Source organism: Columba livia, chromosome 27, assembly GCF_036013475.1.
Source record: "Columba livia isolate bColLiv1 breed racing homer chromosome 27, bColLiv1.pat.W.v2, whole genome shotgun sequence".
Classification (NCBI taxonomy): Eukaryota; Metazoa; Chordata; class Aves; order Columbiformes; family Columbidae; genus Columba; species Columba livia.
Window position 1 is genome coordinate 2,115,551 of NC_088628.1, and position 25,838 is coordinate 2,141,388.

Consider the following 25,838-nt stretch of genomic DNA (forward strand, 5'->3'; position numbering starts at 1 on the left):
GGCGCCCGCCCCGCGGAACCGGAAACCGACGCCATCAGAGAGGCACCCGCCCACCGCCAATAGCTGCGCCGCCTCACGCCTGCAGGCGGGGCTTCCGCCCGGGCTCTGCCAGTCTCCCCCGCCTCCGCCTGATGGGCGGCTGCTTCCACCAATCGGCGGCGGGCGGGCTGCCGAGGGGGCGTGGCTAGAGGCGGAGCCTGCGCTGGGTCAAGCGGGGAGTGGAGGGAGCGGGGCCTCACCGCCTCCCCTGCCCCCCTTCCCCGCGGCGCTGCGGCGTGGCCGGGCCCGCGGCCCGTTCCCGGGCGCCCTTCCCGTGCGTGTCTCCGGCCCCTCAGGCCGGTGCGGCGCGGCCGCGAACCGGGACCGAGCGCTTGTGGCCTTGTTGCGTGCCCCGTCCGCGCCAACCCGCCCCTGTTCCCTCCCTCGGCCCACACTCCCTCGCCGCTGGCGGTAGCGAATCTTCACCCGTTTATTATAATTCCCTACACAAATGGGCTGAGATCGAGGGAAACCACAGCTCCCGGTACAGCCCGGAATGGCCGGGCAGGAAGCCCGCGGGCTCCGCTCGCCCTCAGTTCTCGTTCTCCCTCTTTTTCCTTCGGTCTCATTTTTCCCCTCACTGTCCTTCATTCTCCCTCAGTGCCCCCCTTTTCCTTTCTTTATCCCTCATTTCTCAGTTTCTCTGGTTTTCGCCTGTTGTGCATTTCTCCTCTTATTCTCCCTCATTTTTCCCCTTGTTCTCCCTCGTTTCCTCCCAGCTGCCCGCGGTCTCTCTCATTTTCTTTCCGTTTCTGTCATTTTCCCCTCAGTCTCCCACATTCCTCTCAATCTCCTTCATTTTTCTCTCATTTCCCTTTAATCTCCCTCATTTCCCCTTCACTCTCCCACATTTTTCTTTTTTTTTTTTTTCTTCGATCTCCCTAATTTTTCCTCAGTTTCGATTTTTCCCCTCAGTCTCCCTCATTTTTCCTTCTCAATCTCCCTCGTTTTTCCTTCAATCTCCCTTATTTTTCCCCCCAGTTTCAATATTTTCCCCTCAGTCTCCCTCATTTTTCCTCAGTTTCTTTCCCCCTCACGTCTCCCTCTATTTTCCCCCTCGGTCTCCCTCTCTTTTCCCCCCTCAGTCTCCCTCTTTTTCCCCTCAGTCTCCCTCATTTTTTCTCAGTTTCTTTTCCCCCTCGGTCTCCCTCTCTTTTCCCCCTCGGTCTCCCTCTTTTTCCCCTCAGTCTCCCTCATTTTTCCTCAGTTTCTTTCCCCCTCACGTCTCCCTCTCTTTTTCCCCCCTCACGTCTCCCTCTCTTTTTCCCCCCTCACGTCTCCCTCTCTTTTTCCCCCCTCAGTCTCTCATTTTTCCTCAGTTTCTTTCCCCCTCACGTCTCCCTCTCTTTTCCCCCTCAATTTTCCCCTCATTTTTTTTCCCCTTAGTCGCCCTCGTTTTTCCTCCAATCCCCCTCGTCTTTCCCCTCAACCTCACCCCGCTCATTTCCCCTCAGTTTCTCCCATTTCTGCCCTTTGTCCCTCCCTCTCCGCAGTTTCTCTCATCTCCCGCTCTTCCCGCCCTTCCCGCCCGCCGGAGCCCGCGGGCAGCGCGGTGTTCGCGGCCAGGGGGAAACAATATCCCGCTCGCTGCTCTGGAGCGGCGGGTATTTGCAATGCAAATGCAGCCGGGGATTCCTTCAGAGCAGCGCTGGTTATCACCGCGGGCTCAGCTGGGTGACGAGCCCGGAGGTCACTGTCGTGGCTGAGAAAGGAGCCGCTGGCTGCGGCGTTAAAACCCGCCCGCCCTGCAAAATATAATAAAACCCACCGCGGTTTTCTCAGCAGCGCTGCTGACTCCGAGCGTGGCATTTGCATCTGAAAAGTGGGTTTTGTTTACCTTGCCGTCGAGCCCCGAGTGACAAGTTGTTGCGCTCGATTTTGTGAGCCTCAAATTAACGCGGGACCCGTCGTCGCGGGTGCGATTCGTGACTGTTTCTGAGTGTATTTTCTTTTAGACGCAAAGGCGGAATTTTTGCGTCGCGCCACTTGTTTGAAATAGTTTGTTGATCTGTGTGAGGCAGCAGGAAAATGCATGTTAGCCAATAACGGTGTGTGTGTTGCTAACTGATGGCCACAGGCAAGGATTAATCGGTTCCCAAATCATTCTAAAGAGCCAGTTTACCTCATCAACCTGATAGAGGATATTAGTAAAGCAGAATGCTTAATCAGTTCAGTTAACAACAACAACAACAAAGAGTCCAGTTTGGATTCTTTTAAGTGCTGCAGTTTTCATTTTCCGTGTTTCTGATGCGGTCCGAGGAGACATCTCGGACAGCCTCTTTTCTTCTCCATTGAGACGGGGCCTCTTTCTCTGGGAGTTCTCATTGATACCTTTAATTGTGAACGTTTTTCCCATACACGTGACTCTTGGGTCTAAATCTTTTTATTTTCAAGCTCCCAATCTTTACTTTTCATTCCCGGCCTCGTCGCAGCCTTTGATGGTTATGTGTTATCTTTTTCTCTGGAAATGTCTGCGTTTTTGCCAAGTTTGGCTCCACTCGTGTTCTGTTGAATTTCCTCCTTGTGCAAGAGATATTGCATTGACACACTGAAACATCATTAGAATTTGCTTCTAATTTTAATTGCCATCAATGACTGTTTTTCTGTACTTTCGTTTTTGCCTAGCCGGGTGTCAGCAGCTGTTTTCATGCTCTCCTCGTGCAGGACCTGGCCTGTCCTCCCGCTTCACACGGTATTTCCTTCTGCTGCTTTGGACACACGTGGATCCTCCAACCTTTGTTGCCCCATGGCCTGGGGTGGGATCCCAGCAAGAACTTTGGCATTTCCAAGCCAGGTACTGGAAATCTCCACTCGGGCACCTCGGCTTCCCCAGCACCTCAGGTGTGCAGCCCTGTATGTGGCCATTAAACTATACGGGAGATGCTGGGGTGCACATTGTTATATCGACACCTGCTCCAAGGCAGGAGCAGGGGCTCAGTGCTGGGACAAGCCGTGCAAGTGGATTGATTTAAAATGTGCTGCGGTAGCTCCTTACATTCAACTGGGAAAAAAAAAGGAGAGAAATTCCTGTAACCAGCCTTTGCTCCACTAGTAGCTCCCAGGTCTGAATGCTTTCCAGTCCAAGGACTGATCAAGCTTCCCCCTGATTTTCTTTTCAAGCTCCCCAAAAAAGAAGAAAAAGAATCACAGCCAAGGGTAGAAAATTTGCCAGGCTCGACAAGAGCGCGTTGTGTCCCAGGCACCTCCAAACCTTTGGGTTTGCGGGGCCACCTCAAGCTAACGAGCTGTGAGCTGAGGCCTTGGCACCCAAGGCAGCCGCAGGCTGAGCTCCTGGTTCTTTATATCTATTCCGGCAACTTCTGGGTTCTGCAATAAGCGCCTGTAAATCCAATTAGCGTCTTTCTTCGTGGCACTGTGCGCTGGCAGAGCGCTGCTGTGCTGCTGCCATCTACAGCAGGGCCAGTGCCAATGGATAAGAAACACAGCTGATTTGCATATTCAAATATGCACCACAGCTCTCTCTGGTTGTTCTTGGGGCTTTTTCTTTCCAGAGTCTTGCTTCGAAGATCCTTGTCTTGGACTGAAACCTGTGTGTTTAATCTGTCTTGGCCCATGGTGGGAGATTGCGCCAATGGTTGGTTCTGTCCCCTGGGAGTTATGGATGGTGGAAAATCAAGTGGAAAAAACACTGTAGCAAAAGTACTTTCCTGTAGGTTTAGCACTGCTCCTGGGGATGGCTGGTACATGCGCTGCAAGGGCCTGTATTCAATTTATACGTGTCCATCTGGATGTTTGCTGCTTGTCCTTCCTATCACCAGAGAAAAAAAGTTTGTTTCACTGTTTGTCATCATTCTTTATTATTTTGTCGTTACTTATTTAGTTACATCTTCACTTTTTCCACTCTGAACTGAAGACCCCAAGTTCTGTAGTCAGTCTGGGCTTTGAGGGGCTTGGACACCAGTCAGCCAACAAACACCTAAAGAGCTGGGCAGCCCAGAAAAACAAAGATCTTGTAATAAACCCATGGACTTACAGATTAAGACACAAATCTTGCCTTTGAGCGGAGTTTCTCTGAGAAAATTTATGCCTCCACTTTGTGTCCATCTGCAACACGACTGAGTGGGCAGAGCCCTACGTTCTCCCCTGGATGTGTGTAAGTCACTTCACTGCCTTCTCTTTGCAGCTGCAAAATGATTCTGGTGATCGTCACCTCTTGTGAAGCTCGTCCGATGAGCCAAACACTCTGTGGCAGCTCCGAGATGGACACACCTGCCATGGAACCAAAGAACTGATGATATTTTGGGTAATAAGAGGCTTACTATGGCTTACCAACTTACTATGGCTTTACCAACAAGTGTCATGTCCTTACGTACAACCTTGGAAAACATCCTGAACAGAGAACAGAGAGAGGCTGTGAGTGAGCAGGAGCGAGTTAGTTCCACAGCGATGCTTGTTCTGGTGTAACAAGGCTCCTGGTTTGCTAATCAGCCTCGGGATCCCTGCAGGGAGGCAAGTTCCTTCAAATCAGCAGTTAATCCTCGCAATATTTGTTCTTCTAAAAATGATTTTGCTTCACCTGTTGTCTGCCTTCCCCTCCTTCTCCAGTTCACACTACACGCTACAGTATTCACAGCACATATTTAACGCCAGGGTAGTGTAGCGAAAGTCCAGATTGCTAATAGCCAAGAACTCTGATTGCCAAAAAGATACTCCTAGCAACTACTAGCTGCATCTGGGAAAAATTACAGACAGCTTGGAAATTCTTTAGTTCCTTCATTAATGAAGGACTTAGTATAAAAAAAACCCCACACTGTAATACAGTTTAGCTTAACTAAGTTCTTTTGTGCCTGAGAAAAATCTAAATTATAGCATACTACAGCTACTGAAAAAATGCAAAAGGCTTTTAACGTACAATAACCCTCCAAACCAGAAGGAAGAGGGAAAAATTTCTTAGTAAGCGGGAACACAATAAGAATTTATTTTATTCTTTCTCTGTATTTAGTGCTGGTGAAAAGAGCCAGATGAATAGTCACCAAAATACGTCATGTCCCTCGCAGATGCAGCATGGGCAGCACAAGCGTCCTCAAACTGCCCCGCCAACGTGCTTCAATTCTGAATGAGAAGGACCAGCTTTCTGGGTGGGAAAGGATTCTGCCTCTATTCAGCCCCCGACCCTGCCGCTGGAGGCTCTTAATGAGGGGGCCTCATTAACACCAAAGGTGAGCTTGGCATTATAACGTAGCTACTGCCTGAATCGACACCTATCAATTCATTTCGCCTGGTTACTGAGCAGCCGGCGGGTGACGATACCTTTCCCTTGTACTTTACAGACAGAGGTCGCGTTTGGCCAAGTGATGTAACGCTGGGTGTTGTGCCAAACCCGTCAGCCGGCGGGACATGCCACAAAGGGCATTTCACAGCCTGGGATTGTCCGATGCTCAATACAAGCTGCTGGCAGAAGTGCCAAGGGCTGCAGAAGATGGGCCCAGGCACCTTACGCACCCATTGGAGCAAACACGATTGTGCTACAATAGGAGGAGGTGAGATTCACTGCTGAAATTTGGGTCTGCTTTGCGTGGGGCTTCTTTAGGTTGATGCCCAGGTCATTGAAAGGTGTGTGCTCAGAGAGAGGTGACTGGCACCCTAGACGGGTAACCTTTAGGCCACTCAAAAATACCAGATGGCAGAAAAAATAACTTGAAAAACAGGACATGAGAGGAGGAGATCAATAGGGGGGTCTGACCAGCACCAAAAAGCCTGTTCTGAATTGTTTTCAGGGCTGAAAAGAGTCAGAAAAGGGAGTAGGAATTACTATCCCAAACAAATACACTGTGACAGAGCCTCTCCCAAGGCATTCCCAGTGCCTGGAGGTTCTGATGGCTCTAACGTTGCAGTCTGGTGACCGCACGCTCACACTTGCCGTGTTTCTGACCATCCTGAGCTCTGACTCACGTTGTGTGACACCTTTTCCTCTTGATGTTTCTGCGATTTCCAACCCGAGTAAAGTCAGCTTGGTGGTTTTCAGAGCAACTGGCCATATCCAACATCAGCAGGTTACCCAGTCTGGCGGTTTGATCCTCTCTATACTCAGAGCAGATTGTGAGACATCCCAGCACTGGCAGAGCAGTTTTTCAGAGCCCAGAATTCTCACATTAGTTTAATTATCTGATTTTTGTGGATACTGGGTCAGCTGCGCTTGTGACAAATTCCAGCAAAACAGCTTAGAATTATATGAAATGAGCTTTCACCTGTCTGCACAGCAACTGGAGGAGGGTTGCCACATATGTAAATGTATGCAAACCACCTCTAATCTCAGTAGCTCAGGTACGATAGTGGCTCAGATAATCCCCCACGCTGCAGCACGGGCTACGCAAACTTGCCTTTGACTCTGGGAATTTGGCTTGCCCTGCCGTGCTGAAATCTATCCCACTGAAACTTAATCGTTATCACTGATACCGCTACCTGTGAAACAATAACGTACCTGATCTATTGCGGCAAAGTCACCTCTCAGCAGCGCAGCGTGTCCCAAACGCCTTGGAGCTTGGTTTTGTTGCATAAAGGCCCCACCAGAGCAGTTTCAAGGAAGTCAGGTTGGAATGTAAAGTGACACAAACATGTGACAAATACCGTTTTGACCAACGCAGGGAGAAGTGAGAATTGTCTCTGCAGCTGCGCTGTGCAGGCAGAGCTGGAACAAATTCTTTCCCTTTGTTACTCAAGCATCAAAATAAGGCCTGTAATACAGGCTCATGAGTGAATCCATTACACATGCATTTTATATGCCATCAATATTTTAGATAGATGAAGAATACAATCAATTTGGACACATTTCATGCAATTTTGAAATGCATTATGTAAACGCTGCAGATGCAGGCCATTTTCTTCCGTTGCCTGTGCATTTTTATATGCTATGAAATCTATTTTAAATATATGCGTGAAATGTGTCATGAAACATCTGAGATATGTGGCAAACATATTACTGTGCCGTATGGGCAGTGTGGAAGGTCGCTCACGAACAGCTTGAAAACAGCAATCATTTGCATATGGATATATAGCTGTTTATGTGATGATACCATCCGAGGGGAATAAGGGGAATAATCCCAGGTCCATGCAGGTCACCGGTGACATCGGTACTGTTGGACTTGTCATAAGTAAAGTTATGCAAAGAAATACAAATTGCTGAAGTGTTTGGTGCCTGGAAATTTTCCTGCCTTCCTTCCAACAGAGCAATTCAAAGAGGTTTGTGGAAGGCAAGGCACAGGAAGCAGGAGAGCGAAATCATGTTTTTAGCGACCCTTTGCTCTCTGCTGTTTTGGCCATTAAATGTCCCCCTTGTTCAAGCACATTTCTGCTGTACCGGGTGTTACTGATCAGATCCTGTTCACTTCCAAACATCCACTTGGAACCAGACTGGCTCTCTGGGCTGAATGGTACCTGTAGGGTCAGACCCTGTCTTTATATGTATGTCTTTCTGTAAGGAGCACAAACACTATTCAATGTTACATGAACAAATCTTTAAGCCCAATAGGATGATTCATGATGAAGAACAAATTCAACTTGTTGCCATTTTCGCTCCGTTTCACAGATTTGGGGTTGATTTGACTTGGCAGCGCTCTTGTGGCAATATTAAAAGACTAAACAGCAAAATCTCACATACGTTAATTTTTACATTTTCACATTACAGTTCTTCATTGATTAATTTTTCAATTGGTCCCAGAAAGCACTTAGAGAAATATTGCAGTTTGTGCTTTATTGGCATTACATGGCACTATTTCTGGCTCCAGCCCAGCAAAATATATTCTTAAGTGTAAGCAAGTGCCATTGATATCAATGGAATTATTCATATTCTTAAAATTAAACATATGCTTAAGCGTTTTAGTGAACGGAGACAGCTGGTCTCTTATGGAAGGCCTAACTAAATAAATGCAGCATTGGTTGCAGATTGTGAATTTTACAACCCGATGCACAACTAAATGTTGCTTTTGGTGAATACTTCAGCGTTTGAGATAAATCTTTGCCTTTTTGTTGAGTATTTGTGACAGTGAGCTCAAGTGTACCATTTCAGAACAAAATGATCCGGTTTTACGTTTCAACACGTTTATAAAAACCATGTGCTTCAGTGAGCTCATGAATTGGGACCCAAGTGACTGAATGCTCATAGAAAGTGAATATAAAAAAGTGGAGAATGGCCCTAATTGAAACCATGTTTCGCTGTAATGTGAAGGCACAGAAAAAGGAATCCTTCCATTTTAGGTATTTTGATAGCAGCCATTACCACAGAATTGAAGTTATTCGAACCACTTTGTCAGACAAATGGGAGCTGCTCATTTTTCCTCTGCAAGCAGCAGTGAGAACGTCTTGCTACGTGGAAGCAAATCAAGGAGGTTTATAGAAACAGCTGAAGAGATCGTTTGATCTTTTGCTCGAAAATCATTTTTGCTCGCCTGGTTTATTTGGCCAGGTAACGGTTGTGCTGCTCCTTCCGGAGCAGTGACTTTAACCCGCATCTGCTCTGTGATCGTGGGTCCAAACCAGCTCCCATTGTGTGTGCGGCCCCCACGGGAGCTCATACAGAAACACGCAGGCAGGGGACCCCGACTGCTGCAACCAGGGACAGAATATTCACCAAAATATGACTTCCAGCTAATCAGGACCTGATACCTTTCACCTGTCCAGAACAGCCGTCGATATCTGCAAAATCCTGGCGTTTATGTCTCTACGGCTAATTTTGTCTTATATGAAAACCAGATAGCAAGGATGTAGGTAAAACAGTGAAAATATAAAAATGGAACATCTTTCCTGGCAGTTGTTATGTGGGTGTAACAGAGTTGCCAGCGCCTGAGTCGGAAATCCCGTGTCAAACCTCAAAAGCAGCACTTGGAGTTGAAAGGACAAGACCTTAGATGTAATAATTCTTGGAGCTTATCTCTTTCCTTCCTGGGTTCCCTTTGCGTTCACGGTTTCAAACTTCTGACTGCAGCCCTAGGAAATTACAACTAAAAAAAAAAATCAAAGCTGAATCAATGTTGTTTTAACATGACTCCAGCAGAGGGTTCTTTAAATCAATCGTAAAGATTACCAGGCTGGCAATAAAATCTCAGGACCTAGCGACATCCATTCCATGCTTCAAAACTCTTATCTTCCTTTCTCTTTGAGACAATTAACAAATAAAGATCTCTTGCAAAAGGCATAAGAGACACTACAGTGAAGCAATTGCTTCTCCTGGCATTGGTAAGAGCAGAGACAGGGTTATTATTAATTACTTTTGCATTATTTATGCAGGTCTATGAATGTGCAATGTCCTTTACGGATAAATCACTCTGCCTTGAGAAGTTTTCCAGTCTGCGGGCCAAATTCTGCAGTGTAAATTTGTAACAGCAGGAGGCAATTGGGTGCAGCAGTACAGGTAAGTGTTAATCCTCGATGCTGCAGGACCAGTGCGTTATCAACATTATTATTTCATTTCTGTTGCAATTGCACCAAATAGATGCCATTGTTTCACAACCTCCTGAATCTGGCACCAGTTGAAAGCAGCAGCCTCTATCCCCTTCCTCATTCCTGCTCCTTCTCTTGCCTCTTTTCTTGTGGTTTCGGCAGCCACATGGTGAACCAAAACAGGGAAACCATCCGGGTTAGGGCTCATCTGGCAAAAATAAGGAAAAGTTTAATTTTGACCAGTCCTGACTCAGATCCCCGCCCGTGGTTCTGCAGCTCTCCCTGCCCTGCCTGTGACACCCGCAGAGATGCTCGCGTGGCCAAGAGTCCTGCTGCAGGACCTTCCATCAGAGCTCCCCATGGCCTGCTGGGGTGAGAAGGGGCCACTGTTGCCTTTTGCCCTCTAAGGGCTCCCAGCTGTACCCTGGTCCCTCCCGGACCCCTTTCAGCTCAAGGCATAAATGCCCCAACTCGTCCCTTTGAGAGCCCCCTTCATTTTGTAGGGTGTTTGCCAGCTCTGCGGCACAGGCTGCACCCCGCAGGCTGGATCCAGGCTGGATCCAGAGCATCCCAGCAGCTCAGGGACCTTTTGGAGATGTGACCCCAGGCTCGGATAACCCTGGGGATGCCCAGACTGCAGTCACACGCTGGTGTCACGGCTGCTTTGCTTTCTCATGCGACAGCCCTGCTTGGAGCAGGAGGCCCTGCCTCCAGCGCTGCAGTCCTTTTAGAGCTGCTTTGTGGGTTTCTTTTCTTTTCTCTTTTTTTTTCCTCAGGTTCCCAGGGCTGGGGATTCAGCTTCTGGCTTCATCCAGAAATCCCTGAGGGTTTCAGATCCCCACGAGGCCTCTCAATGTCTTGATCTGCTTGAATAGGCATTTTTAACACAGCCCCGGCTGTCATCGGAGCCTGTTACAGTCACTCAACTGCAGCAACATTGTTCTCCAGGCAGCAGCGCCTGGGACACCTCCCTTATTACCATTCCGCACGGGAGATTTTGCTGCTGGTTTTCTCCACCGACCACCACATCAGCTCAGTGGCTGGAGGTGACCGGTTCGCCCTCCTGGCCCACGCCACTGCCTCCATCCCTGCATCTCAGCACCTCCGACCTGGGGCTGCTAGCGCCTGTCCATCTCCACCCGTCCTGTCGGAGGCGAAGGTGACCCCTTTTTCCTGTGCCAGGCTCCCTGGCAACGCGGCTTTTCTTTGCGAGCGGCCTCCTCCACCCCCTGACGGGGAGAGGGGCTGTGAAAGCCCCGCTTGCACTTTTGAACTTGCTGCCGGCGCGTTCAGTGGCTGCGCGGGGCAGCGCCGGCCGAGGGGCCGAGCCCAGCGGGGACCCGGTGCAATTGCCCAGAAGTTATTAATAGGCTGTAGAAGAATGTGATGGGCTGGGGAAGGAGTGAGGCGGGGGGGAGAGAGTGAGAGAGAGTGGAACGGGGAGGGTCAGTGAAAGGGAGATGGGGTGGTGTGGGGAGAGGCGGGAGCGATGGCATGCGGAAAGACAAAGAGGCGAACAGAGGAGGAGATGGGCCCTGGCAAGGGAAGACGAGGGCATGCAAAGGCTGGGGCTCCAAGTCCACCTTGTCCTGCACCTTGTGCAGTTGCCTCATTGGTGATCGTGCTGGTGGAAAGGTGTCTGACCCCGGTGCCAGGGGATGGAGAGGGCAGGGGGACCAGGCCTAGGGGCTTCAGTCCTTGTGCAAGGCGTAGCTTCCCCAAGATGAAATATTGCTCAGGGTTCATGAGCCACATTTGCCATCTAGTGGCTCTGGGGACCATTGCAGAGGGACCCACAGGACAGCAGTGGCCATGCTGCGTGTCAGGATGCCCAGCGCCTTCTGCCTCCAGTGCTGAGCCCAGAGTTCTGTTCTGCTTTACTCACAGGGGCCCAAAAAGCCTGTGGTCTGTGGGTGATGTTACCTTGTCCTGGCCAATCTCAGCCACTCTGCCACCCTTTTGGTGCTCTCCAGAGTCCCCACTGGCTGGGAGAGGACCCAGACCCACACCGTGGTTCACCTTGTCACGGTAACACAGCAAGGCTCTGAGAACAGAAGTGTGTTCCATCACCACAAGAGCAAATCCTTCACCGTGACACCGTGGAAGGTGTTGCTTTGTACCCATGGCACAAGAGTGGTCTTTCTCCAAGGCTCTACATCTTCTCTTTGCTCTTGCAAATGTACCAATGTGTTTATTTAATGTATTGGCTCCTGACCTCACTCTCTGCCACCAGTCAGCCCTTTTGGAGAGCAGAGGAGTCTCCAAATGGCCACGGAGGACTGTCAGAGCTGGGGAGGAACAAGGGGTACTGGGAGATGAAGAAGGGGTAGAGCACCCCAGGATCTGGGACAGCAGAACCTCTTTTGGGCTGTCACCCAGGAGAAACAGCTATTTCTCTTTAGAAACAGCTCTTTATGGTCAAAGGGAGCTTTGGCCACCCTGTCTGTGGGAGTGACTGGGAGATAACAGGGGATGTGGTGTGGTCGGGGGAAAAAAAGGGGCTCAGTGCAAATCAGTGTCCATAGCTTTAATGCACAACTCTCCTGAGCAAGACCACATACATCAATAAATAAAATTAATAGTAATAATTAGAGCACCCCCAACAAACCCAGCTGTCACCAGTTTGGCTTCTGTGTTCTCCGCTGTGCCCTTTTCAGCAAGGGGTGCTGCCGCTTGGCCGATGCACAAGACACAGAAGAAGCACCGTTGCCCCTTCTTGGTGAGGATCTGCTGGGGGATATTCAGTTCCCTGGACACCAGCCTGGGCAGAGTCTTCCAAGGCACCTGTGGGCTCCCACGCTTCTTCATGCCCGGTGTCCCGAGGCCTCGGCTTCTCCCTACCCATCCGATAGCCACATTGCCCTTGTCCGAGGAGCAGCGCGCAGCTGAGGTCTTCCCCCTGCAGATGTCGTGCACCCTGTGCCCAAGGGATACCCAAGGGATACCCAAGGGATACCTGAGGGATACCCACAGGATACCAGAGGGCACCCGGCTCTAGCACTGCTTGAGGGGTTCCTCCAGGGCGATGTATGGCACCACGACAGGCCATGAGTCACTGGGCCAGTATCCCAGCTTGGGCTTAAACGACGGCATCTCGTTCCTGACGTCAAAGTAGATGACCAGTGGGAAGCAGTACAGGAGGGATATGGCTATCAGCACATGCCTGGCGAGGAAACCAAAAAAATGTATTGGACAAGGGTGATTCCATCTAGTCCTCCTGCAGCTGGCATTGCCACCGCAAGGCTTGAGCTGGGGGTGCGGCAATGACAGGCAAAGTCCCAATCCCAAAATACATGAGGGTTGCAGGGAGTGTGGGTCCTGCCCATGGGGAACTCGTAGGAGAGCTCTGTGAGCTGGGGAGTCAGTTCCTTGGGTGGAGGAGAAGGGGTGATGTGGGGGACTTAAACCCAAAGTACCCGTTCCACCCTGCCTGGCCTGGCCCAGCAGTGCTGGGTGTCCATCCCAGTCATCCCAGTGGTTTGTGAGGATGAATCTGAGAACATGCAGTGTGTGCAGCACTTACAGCTGCACTTGACCAGGCACCGAAATGTCTTTCCCAAGCAAATCACTGTCTTTCACTTTGGCTGTTAAAATAACTCAAAGAACATCGCACTTCACGCAGCTTCCTGAGAGCAAAAGCAGCCCTTGGGAAACACGTCTCTTACCTGGAGGGACTTTTGGAACAATTTCACTTGCAAAACACCATTTGGCTGGTGCAGAGGAGGTCAGGGATAGCAAGCAGTGATTAGGATTAAACCCTTGGGCTGGGGCCAGCACGAGGAGCAGCATCAATAGCAACAGAGAAAAGGGAGAGATGGCTGGGCAGAGATGCAGCTGCTCCCTGCTTGAGTATCACATCCCTGCTGTCGTCTCTCCTTCACTGTAGTTCTTTAGCTCTTGAAATGTATGGACTGAGGTACCTGCCTTCATGCTAGAGCCCTTACCAGAAGCTGTGGAGGTAGGGGAAGCCGATGGCCTGCCAGAGCCCACAGAGCCACCGGTCACTGATCCAGCTGCTGATGGCCAGCACCCACCACAACACCATGACCGCGGCCATGCGGTGAACCCTCTTGTCGTTGCACCTGGAAGACACAGCAAGAAAGAGGAAGTGGAGGATTGCGTTGCAAGGAAAGGGGGTTTTAAAGAGGGCTGGTTGCTGTCTGCAAATGCAAATGCAACAGGGCAAAACCCAGGGAGTTTCTTCTGGAGAGTATTCATCAGAGCTGGAGAAGCGTAGCTCTGGAGAAGGGGCTTTCTGACTTTCTGTGGGTGAGGATGATGCCAGGAGATACCAAGGCTCTCCTGCCTTTCTCTCCAGATCCCGGTGGGCTCTCCCAACCCCACACTGGTTCCCAAATCTCCCCCAATTCCTTGCAAAGTTGATAGTCCAACATGTGGCTGATGAAGATTTGGGCTCAATTCACCATCGTGCAGCATCTTGGCCATGTGTGATCCTACCAGGAGCATGCAATGGACCCGCAGATAACACCCCTCAGCTCCCTCCTTACTTTTTGAGCTCCCGCCACATCAGGTACAGCAGGTGGAAGGCGATGCAGTTGAGTGCATAGGCATTGACAGAAGGTTTGACAAAGGACATCAAGGTACTGACCACGGTGGTGATACCGGTCAACCAGAAGAAATGCTTCCTATAGGGAGATGGGAGTGAGTGTCAGTGCCCCCAAGGTGCAAAGTGTGGAAGGATGATGTATGGAAGGGTTCTCAGCCTGGAGAAGGCTCGAGGGAGACCTTATAGCAGCCTTCCAGTGCCTTACGGGGACGCGCAGGAGAGCTGGAGAGGGACTTTTTACAAGGACATATAATGATAGGACACGGGGTAATGGTTTAAACTGAAAGAGGGGAGATTTAGTTTAGATATGAGGAAGAAATTGTTGGCCCTGAGGGTGGCAAGAGCCTGGCCCAGGTTGGCCAGAGAGGTGGTGGATGAACCATCCCTGGAGACATCCCAGGCCAGGCTGGACGGAGCTCTGAGCAACCTGGTCTAGTGGAAGGTGTCCCTGCCCAGGGCAGGGGGGTAGAACTTATTGTCTTTAAAGATCCCTTCCAACACAAACTGTTCTATGATGATTCTGTGCTAAGGATGGGAGAAGTCCTGCTCATTGCCTGAGAGAGGAAACCCTGCTCCAGAAACTCCAGTCTGTTTAGAATAATATAATCATAGAATCATTTTGGTTGGAAGAGACCCTGAAGATCATCGAGTCCAACCAAATTTGCACATGGCCAACCTCAGCCTCTGCAGTTAGTCCTGCCAGGAAGGCTGAGGTACCTGTTTAGATCTGTGCTTTGCCAAAATCCGCCCTGTTAGTTCATGCCAGAGCGGGCAACGCAGCTGGGGAGGTAACTCGTGCAGTTTCATGGTGCTGCCAGGGGTGAGCGTTGGGAAGCAGAAGCATCTGGAGCTCTGCAGAGGGAAGGGCTGCAGAGCAGGAGTCTCAGCAACGGGGGCTTGAGCGGGGCAAACATGGAGATTTGGGCTGAGTGAACAACAATGGGGCTCAGCGGCACCTTTCACATGCAAATCCCTTCCCAAGCCCCTTCCCTCTCCCCAGCCACCTCTCCCAGTGAACTCCTGGTGACCCCAGCATGGGAAGAGCAGACTGGGAGCAAAGCTTTGCAAGGCCTCTGACTGGGCTGGCTTAGAGGGCAAACCGGCCACGGTGGGACGATCCTTGGAGCAAAGCCTTGCTGCGTTCCATCTCACGCAGTCTCCCCATCCCCTCTGCTGAGCTCCTCCAGCACAGCCACCCTCCTACAAACAACCTTAGAAATGCAGGGTGTTAACTCAGACCAGCTTGTCCTGCAGGAAACCCTTCAGTGAAAGCTCTCTGTGGATGGCAGGAGAAGCTATAGCAGTTTGTCAGCATGGGTAATTGAATAGCAGTGCTCGGGAACATTTGATTTCCTAATTCATTTTGATGTTTTCCATGCAAAGTTCCCTCTGAGCTTTGCAAAGACAAGCAGCTCCAGTCGACAGGAGCCCAGCACACCTCTTCCCCTTCACCACTGCCTGGTGGAGAGTCTGGTCCCAAAACAAACTGCAATAAATGCTGTGCTGACCCCTTGAAGGGGAGCTGGCTGGGGACTTGGGGAGGGATCTGTGGGTCACACGCACCAAAGTCATTGTCCCCGCTTTTCTCTCATAGCCTGCAACCCAGCGTCCCTCAGGGTCATACCTGCTCTTGATGCACCTGGGGAAGTAAGTTTTTGGTAACCAAAAGGAATAGGCTACAGCCAGTGTCCAGAGGATGGAGAGCTCGTCTAAGAGTTGTCCCACATAGCTCAGGGTCATGTGGAAGTACACGGAGAAGAGACCTGCAAGGAGCAAGGACAACTCGTGTCAGCAAAGCTCTGTCCTTGTGCAAGCCCGTCTGGCCTGGGAAGCTTCCTGAAGGGCAGGACATGAACCGTGGTACTCATGGAGGCCTGAGCGAGTCAGTCGCCTAGCACCGCGGGATTTCCTGGGCTGGACGCTGTGCATCCACAGCACGGGCTGCGGGCTGCCCACAGACCTGGCTGTTGGATCTCCCACCCCAACCCACCCCCGGGCACCAAGAACCAGCCTCCAAAGGCATCACAAGTGAGCAGTCGGGTACTCTGGCAACCTGTCTGGTCTTCTCGCAGCCTTGGCACATACCTACACAGAGGAGGAGGCCAGAGATGATGTACAAGGGCACGGGGCGGTGCTGACGGTACTGCCGGTTCAGGTAGAGCAGGACAGGAGAAAGGGCAAAGAAGCCCACATTGCTGATCTGAAAAACAAAAGGCACGTTCAGCTTATTGCATGATCTCGGGCAAGTCCCGTCCTACCATGTGCTCTCAGTGTCTCCACGTGTGAAGAGGACACCGGTCTCTAGTGGAAAACATCGCGTGGAGGCAGGTGTTGCTCTTGGCACAGGGCAGAGGCATTTCTCAAGATGCCAGGCTGGAACTGGGCCCCTTTTGGGTGATGGTTTAGCATCAGCTGCCCGGTGTCTTCAAGCAAGCTTCCAAACCCCTTCTGCTCGCAGCTCTCTCCCTCTCCGGTCAACCCAGACCTGCCAAAAATCTCCCTGGATGGCTTCTGCCCTTTTTGGCCAGCAGCCGGCTGGACTGGGTGGAAAACCATCGTTACCGGGGAGCGGGTGTGGTGGGAGCAGCAGGACAAGCAGGACGTGGGCGGGTGGGAAGGGGCAGGATGGAGGTGACATGCTGCAGTGTCAGGTGCGAAGCCACGTGGCCCCGAGCGGGGAGGTATTTCTGGACACTGGTAATTATGTGAAGTCACAAACCTCCTTTAAGCACACCTAGCGATTTAATGCAGCGAAATTATTCTGCCCCGATTTCCAGCTCTGCAGAATTGCTGTATTGACAGAGTCCCATGTGTCAGGGGAAGAGCGGGTGGCGCTGGGGCTCAGCCTGTTGCTGCCGCCCGGCTGGTTGCTGGTGCTTTTTGGGGAACAGAATATGCTGATGGGCAAAATTGGGAGCTGAGAGGATCAGCAAGTGCCCGAAGCCTGGACCTGTCTGCTGGATCAGGCCCACTCCACCCTGCAGCTATGCAGGAATGAAGCTTGAAATAGTCCTTAACTCTCTATAGGTTCTTACCAGGCTTTTTCACCTGATTTTCCAAGCTCAGTAAAGGGGTCTATTGGAGAAGCTCAGCCTCCGCCGTGAAAAATCTTTCTTGCTCGTGAGAGGTTGTGATTGTGGCACCGTGTTTTACCTGCCAGACAGGGCTCTGGAAGAGCAGGGCAGAGCCATCAGTGAAAATGTCATTTGGCAAGTTACCAGGGTGACTTTTATCTCACCTTGACACTCCTTTTCTTTTCATCTTCCAGGTGAAGATGCTGCCACGGACCCCCAGCCTGGAATCTGACCCCACAGCCGGGGTCTCACCCCTCACGCACCAGGAAAACTGCAAGATTGACGCTTGGCTTGCGACAGCCCCTGGGATTTAACTTTATGGTAACAGGGCTGCAAATCACAGCGATGTTGTCATATATGTGAAACACACCCTCTCATATTCCAGAGGGAAACATAATTCATGCCTAATATAAAGTCTCTATGCCCTTTAATACCTGGAGATTAATCTTGCATTTCACTAAGGCTTTCATGGAACGAATTGATGCTCCAATTAACAGTAATTCTCAGGCCAAGTGTATTGGTTTTCTGTAGGTGCTTAGAGCCAAATCCAGGCCTGTTCCCGCTCCAGCTCTGAAAAGAGAAGCGCTGGTCCCACTTGCACACTTGAGGTCAAACTGTTCGGAAATGATCGAGAAACCAAACCCTGTGTTAAAGTAACAACTGCGTTGCGAACATTTCTTTTCCTGTGAAATGGTTAAAGAGGCTTTTGGAAGACAAGCAGGGATAGCACCAAGAAAGAGAACGCTTGCAGAAAAGGCAGCAGCATGCAAGTGCCAGCACGCACGTCGCGGTGAGGAAACGCGGGGCTCAGAGGTTGCTGAATCCCTGCTGCAGTGGGCATTGCAACAATGCCATTAATTACATGACAGCACTGTTATCGCTTCATTAATTCAGCATGAGATGTGCAAGATCAGATAGCAGAGGGGAGGGATGATCAGGGGAATTGTGCCAATAGAGTCAAAAAGATAAACTGACTCCTTGCAGGGCAACCAAACTCACAGCTTAGGGGAGAAATGCTACAAAACCGTGTCTGTGGGGGGCACTGGGTCGGATCTAAGCCCTGATTTGTGAGTGTCATCTTATCTCTTCCCTTTAGGATGGGGTAAGCTCCATCTCAAATGTGGTTAGGAGGGTTTTGTACCCAGTGCTCCTATTAAGAAGAGGGTTGTCACAGAAAGGGCTGCCGGGCATCGCAACAGGCTGCCCAGGGCAGCAGTGGAGTCACCATCTCTGGAGGGGTTTAAAAGGCATTTAGATGAGGTTCTCAGGGACATGGGGCAGTGCCAGAGTTACGTTATGGTTGAACTCGGTGATCCTGAGTGTCTCTTCCAACCGAAATCATTCTGTGATTCTAGGTTGCAGATATGGATCGGGGTGGGAGATGCTGGTTTACAGAGCTTGCGAGCACAGCAGCGCAGCAAGAGCAGCCAAGGCATGTGCTTGTCTCTACTCCAGACAGGCGCTTTTTGCAGTGAAAGGAGATTTGTGCAAGACTCGCTGGAGAGCATTCAGTCACTGAAAACCTTGTGAAGCAGCTTTAGCTGACAGAGGAGCCCACAGGGCCGAGGACAGGAGCAAACGCCTCCCAGGCTCTGCAGACCTGTAGAGCAAGTTCCGAACAGCCCGACTTGCGCGGAAGAGGACGAGGCTGCGTGTCCCGACACCGCGATGTCACGCCAGGGCTTTGGGGCAGGAAACAGCTGTTTGTCTGGTGTTCGCAGAGTTCTGCGCGAGGAGCTGCCGGGCTCCTGCATGGGATTTCTGGGCAGGCAAGAGCGATGCCGAGACCGACACGCTCTGAGAGTGTTTCCCTGGGCTTATCTAGGTAACTTGCACCTGCAGTTGAGCATTTGTGCTGTCAGAGCTCCTGCTGCTTTGCCAGAGAGGCTGCTGAGGATTCAGGTGTTGTTACCAGCATCCTGGATCAGTCATTTCAGGAAAGAAATGAGAGGAGAAAGAAGCTCCTGGCTGATGGCCCTCGTGTAGCACAACACTGTTCTCCTACGAGCAGCCAGAAGACAATACATTTCTGGGTCACTGAGTCACTATAAATAGTCAGCGCTTAGTTGCTAAACCGCAACCAATCACTAGCCACCGTGTATTATTAGGTACTTAAAAATGCTGTTTACATTCTTCACTCATACCCTTGGTGCTTATTCCTAATAAAAAGCATCCAACCCAAGCAGACCTGAGAGAGAGCGTGGCTGGCATGGAGCAAATCTCAGCAGCACAAAACTGCCCTGCTCAAGCCCCCGGCAGCGCTGGCAAGAAGGCGTTGAAGAGGATGCTCCATTGGGAAGCCCTGCTGATTTAGTGGTGCAGGAGCCTTGGGTAAGGAGCTGGCTGGATCCCCAGCTAGTCCAAAACTCTGGCAAATCGACGCTGAAGTCAATATTGATATAATTATTTCAAGGCGAGTTTATCTCCTAGAATGAATTCTGATTTAAAGCACCACTTTCAGACTTGTGTGGAAATCAGCCCCTCTCCAGTGCTGCCAGTGACGCTCCAAAACACCAGAGCTCCATTTGAAATGCTGATGTGAGTCAGAGTGGTTTGTGCAGCTCCTTGCTGGTTCTGCAGCTCAGAGCTCACCTGTAAACAGGCAACAGCACAACACATCCAGCAGGTGCCAGAGGGAAGCGCGATTTGCTCTGGACTGGCAGATCTTCATTTAATTGTCTCAAAAAAAGAAGTGACTATACACAGCCTGAACTTCCCTCCTCTGGGCAATTAGAGCTGCGGGACTCAGGTGAGGGGAATTATCGTTATTATAGGCAATTTATTAAATGCAGGAAATGCTTTAAAATAAAGAGGAAGAGGCATTTCCATGAGAACAAGAACTGCTAGTGTTCAACAGTAATTGCTAAAAGTTGTAAACAAGACCTTTGGAAGGTTGTAAAGCCTCACACCCCTGCCAGCCTGTAATTGCACCGAGGTGGAAGGACGTCCTTGCAACGACTGGTTACCCTGTTTCCCTGAAAATAAGCCCTCAGGATTTTTGAGGATGCTTGAAATATAAGACCTACTACAAAAATAAGCCCGACTTACAGTTCATTTAAAAAGTCAATTTAAATAGTGTTTGGGCAGCTATACATGTAAAAAAAGTAATTGATTTTTGGAGCGAAAATTGTAGAAGACCCTGTCTTATTTTTGGGGAAGCAGCGTAGGTACTGAGTGAGTCCCCCACAGACAGATATGGGGCTGCGTTCACGGGCCTGGCACGGGATGGATCGCACAGGATCACAGGAGGTGAAACTTTCCTCTGCCTTGAGTTCCGGATTCCCAGCCTGCCCGCCACGGTTCATGCAAGCGCTGCCTCTCGCTTTGCCGCTCCTGTACGTTCAGCTGGAATACATGAGCCCTGTGCGAGACTTACCCCAGTTGGCAGGAGAGCGGCAGGACTGGTAGAACAGGATCGCGCGAATCTGGGCTAAGGATCACTGCCAGGGCTTTCTCGCTGGGAACTCAGCCCCACATGTGCCACAGGGACCCCTGACCCCAGCTAGTTTTATGAGCCTGTTATAAGCAATAAAATTCTCATGGTGTACCTGAAGCTCAGAAAAAGTTCCCCGCACCAGCGCCCGCCAACGCCAGGCAGCTTAAAGGAGCAAGCAGGAGGAGGGAAAACAAGGTTGTTGCGTTGCGTCTCGTCTCCCCAAAGTGGCTCGAGGAGCCCTTTCTGCCCCCGCCTGCCCTCGGCATGTGCCCACACTCACAGTGTTATAGTACTCGGCAATGATCGCCGAGTGCTCAAAGTTGCCTTCGCACCAGTCGACTTCGGCGCTCTGGTAGGAAAATATGTTCGGCATCGTTGGGCCACCTTTGCAAAAGCGAGAGGAGCGGGTTAGTTTTGCAAAAGGGAAGGGAAAGGGGAGACTTGCGCTCTGCCTGCCCCTTGCACACACACGTTGCACCTCCAGCACAGCATCCTTACCCTGCTACGAGAGTCTCATCCTCTTCCCTGTATATATCATATTGCAGAATATTCCTTTCTGTCTCCCCAAATCACCCTAGGAAATGTTCTTGAACTCAAGCCCGGGAATAGTCACCACAGCCCCATCCTCGGTATTAACGTCTCTGATCAGGGATCGTTGCTGCCATACGGTGCGTCCCCATTCCAGCCCCGTCCTTGTCACCCTGTCTTCTCCCTTCTCTTCACTTTATGACTCAGATCTTTCTGCCAAGAAGACTTCCCTGTACTGTGTAGGCTGTGAACTACCTTTTGGGAGTGGACAACTCTGCCGGGTTTATTGCTCATTGGCTCGGTTCTCCTTAGTCCTTTCTCAGCATCTTCCTGAGGGCTGGAGCTGGGCTTATGCAAGCTCAGCCTGGAGCCCAGCACAGAGCCTGGCTATTACCCGAGTCCTGGGGCACAGGGCAGGGGCGCTGGGAGGTGGTGGTGATTGCACGTTGCGTGTGCTCCCGTGCGAGCTCCGTCCTGCTCTCTAGTGAAAGGCACCGAGTGGACTCTCCACTGTCAGGTCCCCCTGTTTACAGGTAGGATTCTAGACAAAAATCTAATCTAATCTAATCTAATCTCATTCAAAAAAATAAAACTTCTGATCAGATTTCCTATTTGACATATTTTGTTAGAGGTCCTTGAGACTCTGGAGCTATTTCAGAAGCTGATGGATGGATGTCCACCTTAGGGGTGTTTGGAAGCACTGTTCAAACCCTGGCGGCTGCGTGTTTGGTGCACAAGAGACACAGAAATTCCCCAGAGCTGAGCAGTTACACCCCTGGATGCTTCTCTAGCTCTGCAGAATGAGCAGGTACTGGGGTGACACCGGACACTTCAGCAGCATCTCTGAGCTCCCAAAGCACTGATAGAAGACAGAGCTTTGAGAATCATTTCAGCTTTGAGTCTCGTGCAGGGAAAGGAAGTTTATCTTAAAACCACTCATCAATTTATCTTGTGCATGTGGAGAAACAGTCAAGTCCCTGTTTACACTGGTCTCAGCTGAGCAACCGCATCGAGTTCAGTGGTTACTGGAGGTGTGCAGTGATGTGAAGCCACCACAGCTTCCACTGCTTCTCTTCCCAAGAAGAAGTTCAAAGGGAGAAAACACAGGAGCGTAGCACTAATACCAACAAGCTCTTCTACAATTTTCTCCAACCAGATAAACTCACTTGTGGATAAACCTCCACCGTTCTTTTACAATGGCAGGTTAATGATGCCCTCCCTTTAATCCAGGCTGGCTGGTTCCCCAAAGCAGATGAGATCACAGCTACAGAAGCAAACCAAAAGAGATGGGCAGACAGATTGGTTTGGGATCTGCTCTTTGTGATCTTGGGCTTCCATGTGCCCATTCACTCCGCAGTGATTCTCTACCGATCCCCGCTGCTCTGCATTGCACTTTCACAGCAACGCAAGTGGTTGTGTAGGGTAAAAAAAGAATCGTGCCCGAGAGAGACTCATAGAATAATTTTAGTTGGAAAAGACCTTTAAGATCATTGAGTCCAACTGTTAACCCAACTCTTGCACTAACCCGTGTCCCTAAGAACCTTGTCTAAATGCCTTTTAAACCCCTCCAGGGGTGGCAACTCCACCGCTGCCCTGTGCAGCCGGTTCCAATGCCTGACAACTCTTTCTGTAGGTGATAAATCCCATCTCCTGGCTGAACAGACATCAGCCAAGGTGTGGCGAAGGGATGGAGGAAACACGAGACAGAAGAAGAAAAAGGGATCCGAAAAACCGAAGCCGCAACCAGAGTGCTCTCCTCCCATTCCATCCCAGCCTGGCTTACCTGGGTTTCCTTGAGCCGGACCAGCAGGGCTTGAGGCGTCGGGAGCTCCAAGGTTTCTAGCAAAGCCGGAGCGGTAACCTGCCCGGCTGCTCTAGCTCTGCAGGAGTGCCCACGGTGTGAGCTCACCTGGAGCAGCCGCCAGGAGCAACCCTGGCTCCGTCTCTAGGGAAAGCGTTGGGATGAGCCCAGAGCCATGCACACCCCCCGGGCAAACCTCCCCGGCCCCCCAAGGAAACATCTTGGCTGGAGGGTTTATATGTGTGCACCCAAATGGGCAGGGGCAGGGAGGGAGGGCAGAGGAGCGTGAGCTGGAAAGGTTGGAATTGCGGGTGGAAATGCCGTCTGAAATCATCCGTGGTGCCCCAAGGCGGGTTCCCTGCGCAGGCGCACACACCCCAATCCTAACCCTGTTTTTCCCAGGGCAGGGACTGATCCATACAACCTCCCTTGCAGAGCTGGTTAAAGAACCCAATATGACTGCTTTTACCAAAAATCACGCAGCAAGCTGATGCTGCCTTGTTTTCAGGGGTTAAACTCGAGCCGCTTCTCAACTTTTCCCCAACTACTGTTTTATTATAAAAAATAATTTCATTATCAAATCACACTTCTTCTAGCTAGTTTACTTCATTATTTAGTTAAAGAATTGGCTGAATAGGACACTTCAGGGTGGCAATTTTGCAAATGGGAGCATACCTAGGAGACCTGAGCCCTTCCTGAAGACACCAGGGCTTACAAAAGCTTCCCAAATCCACACATATTTTGAAATAAAAGGGTAATTAACCACTGAAGCAGCTTTTATTACAACACGGTGGAGCCTCCGTTACATGCAACTAAGTCAGGGCTGGATTTCTTTCTGGGACAGATGATGCAACTTGAAGCAGAAGATCAGAAGCGATCCCCGGAGATGGCTGCACTGGGGTGTCTGTATTGAGGAAATCTGGGGTGAATTTGCTTCTCATTCACTTATAACTCCTGAATTCACGTGCTGAAAGGAGGTACCCAGTTCCCCAGGGGAATCTCAGTGAGAAGCAAGTAGTGACTTGTCCACCCCAGCACGAAGGTGACGTGCAGTGTCAGCGAGGAAGGTGGCAGAGGTAGATTTGAAGATAAGATGGATCACTGCCCAGACACAATGCCTGGTGTGTATGAACATCTTTGAAAAGAATGATTTTTCCCACCTCAAAACCTCTGGCATCCTCAACATGAACAAAGCATCCAAGCATCACTGTTATATCCTGTGCCACACAGCAAATAAATAACTGGAGAGGATGTCATGAATCCGCATCTTCCCTGATTCATCAGTTAGCAGCATTCAGGTCATAAAGAGGTGCTGATTGCTGGGTGAGTCCTGCTTCCCAGCTCCTCCTAATGGTACATCCTCCTGCCTGGAGTCACAGGGCCTGGGATGCTGAGGATGCTGAGGATGCTGAGGATGCTGATGTGGGAGCGGGCTGGGGAGGTGCAGGTACCCAGGGAGCAGAGGGGCGAAGCTTTCTCATGGAAGAGTTGCGGAGACATTCCCCTAATCCTCCTCCCCACCTCTCTCCTAGCAGGTGACACCTTGTCTCACTCCGATGTGTCACTTCCGCACCAGGAAAACCTCACAGATGAGGTTTACTCCTCATCCTGTCCCTTTAGCTGTTCCCTTCCCACTCCTTAGGACTGATGCTGTCTCGCAAGACCCCAGGAAACATCCCAGGCTTTGCAATATGGGATGTGCTGTCATCTGGAGAGCTTCATCCAGGCTCTTCTTCCTCTCCGTCATCCCTTGGGGGTTTTGCACCGAGGCAGCCAAGAGCAGGGGGTGGAAGGGACGGGGGCTTTCCCAGGGGTGTTTTGGAATGTGTGTACTCACACGCCATGGTGGGACACACTGTGCCACCAAAACAGGGGTGTGGGGGCTCTGGTGGGTAAGTTTGAGAGAATCCAGTGGCTGAACTCAAAGCTGGTCCTACCTGCCTTGTCCTGTGGCACCTCAGATGGAGGCGTCCACCCTAGCTGCTGATGAAAGGGGATGTTTGTTTTCCAAAAGCCCACCTGGGGAAGCCGTGGCTCAGAGACACGTGTGTTTGTTTATTGCCTGTGCTGGTGCGGGGCCGTGACCGTGGCAGAGGGGCGGCCACAAGCAGCCACGAGGTGGGAGTGCTGGCATCCCGCATCCCCGCGGGCTCGGGGCGTGAGTCAGAGCCCTGAGCTGGCAGGACACCAAATGATTTCGCTCCATCCCCACAGCGAGTGGACAAGTTGGGAAGGGAACCCAGGCATTCTGGCTCCCATGGCATCGCTCTGCCTGTGTCCAGGAGAGCCCTGAACAGCCTGGGCAGGCTGCGTCCTGCTGACGGCTCTTTTGCTTTTGGTACATGACTTCAGCTCCAGGGCTGCAATTTCATGCTTCCAGGTATAAAAATACAGGTAGATGACCTGGGAGCCTTGCTAATGCCGAACAGTTAGACAATCCCTGTCATTCGTGGCTCCACAGGGCAGGAATTGTGTCCTCTGCTTGGTTTGGAAGCCGTTTAGCAAACCGCGGTCTGGAAGAAATAATAACAGCAGCGGGAGACGTGCTAAATTTACACAGCCAAATGAAAACATTCATCTTCATTGCTGCTGTATAGCCTTCTGGGAGCGATGTACCCGTTCCTATCCACATCTGCAGAGCTGTAAATATCTGTGTCTCTTCACCAGGTGGGGTAGGGGCTGCAGGCAACCAAAAAGCAGCAGCGGCAAGGGCAGCCTGCATCCCACACAAGGTGCGGCTTTAAAGTGCCAAATGTCTGAAGCACCTACTCTTTACAACATCGTGGCCCTGGTACTTGTGCAAGGCCGACTCTGCAGGAGCGGAGCACAAACCTTGTCAAGTGCCGGAGGGTTTGCTCTCAGGGCCCAAGAGAAATTCCCCATCTATCCATCACCATTGAGCAATCACCCAGGCACTTGATTATCTCTACTCCAGGCAGGATGCCATACCAATAGTCTTTGCCAATCTGACCACCCCGTGCATGTTTTGAAATATAG

At 50.9% G+C, this 25,838-nt stretch overlaps 1 protein-coding gene and 1 long non-coding RNA gene across 4 annotated transcripts; one reads left to right on the plus strand and one right to left on the minus strand.

The window, feature by feature from the left end:
• Nucleotides 1-195: 195 nt before the first annotated feature.
• On the plus strand, nucleotides 196-19,258 carry LOC110355564 (uncharacterized). The gene is made up of 7 exons (XR_010468245.1): nucleotides 196-2,833; nucleotides 4,184-4,303; nucleotides 5,058-5,219; nucleotides 5,331-5,540; nucleotides 9,283-9,406; nucleotides 10,212-10,594; nucleotides 17,271-19,258. It is a non-coding gene; the product is annotated as an uncharacterized LOC110355564 (long non-coding RNA).
• On the minus strand, nucleotides 11,948-23,067 carry ACER1 (alkaline ceramidase 1). Of its 3 annotated transcripts, none has more exons than XM_005513914.3 (7): nucleotides 22,824-23,067; nucleotides 20,793-20,896; nucleotides 16,088-16,202; nucleotides 15,627-15,765; nucleotides 13,944-14,081; nucleotides 13,380-13,517; nucleotides 11,948-12,598 (listed from the first exon to the last, which is right to left on the minus strand). In XM_005513914.3, exons 2-7 carry the CDS (start codon nucleotides 20,883-20,885, stop codon nucleotides 12,430-12,432), a joined length of 792 nt encoding a protein of 263 aa, XP_005513971.2. In that variant the 5' UTR covers nucleotides 20,886-20,896; nucleotides 22,824-23,067; the 3' UTR covers nucleotides 11,948-12,429. The 3 variants fall into 3 exon arrangements, with proteins under 3 accessions (XP_005513971.2, XP_064898321.1, XP_064898322.1); XM_065042249.1 differs by lacking the exon at nucleotides 22,824-23,067 and adding an exon at nucleotides 21,011-21,175; XM_065042250.1 differs by lacking the exons at nucleotides 20,793-20,896; nucleotides 22,824-23,067 and adding an exon at nucleotides 17,511-17,651.
• Nucleotides 23,068-25,838: the final 2,771 nt, after the last annotated feature.

Excerpts from the sequence above, each read along its gene's own strand:
- ACER1 (XM_005513914.3), bottom strand. The coding sequence starts at position 20,885 with ATGCCGAACATATTTTCCTACCAGAGCGCCGAAGTCGACTGGTGCGAA. Across the intron at positions 16,203-20,792 it reads TTGCCGAGTACTATAACACT|ATCAGCAATGTGGGCTTCTT; the intron begins GTGAGTGTGGGC and ends TTTGTTTTTCAG. Across the intron at positions 15,766-16,087 it reads TGGCCTCCTCCTCTGTGTAG|GTCTCTTCTCCGTGTACTTC; the intron begins GTATGTGCCAAG and ends TGCTCCTTGCAG.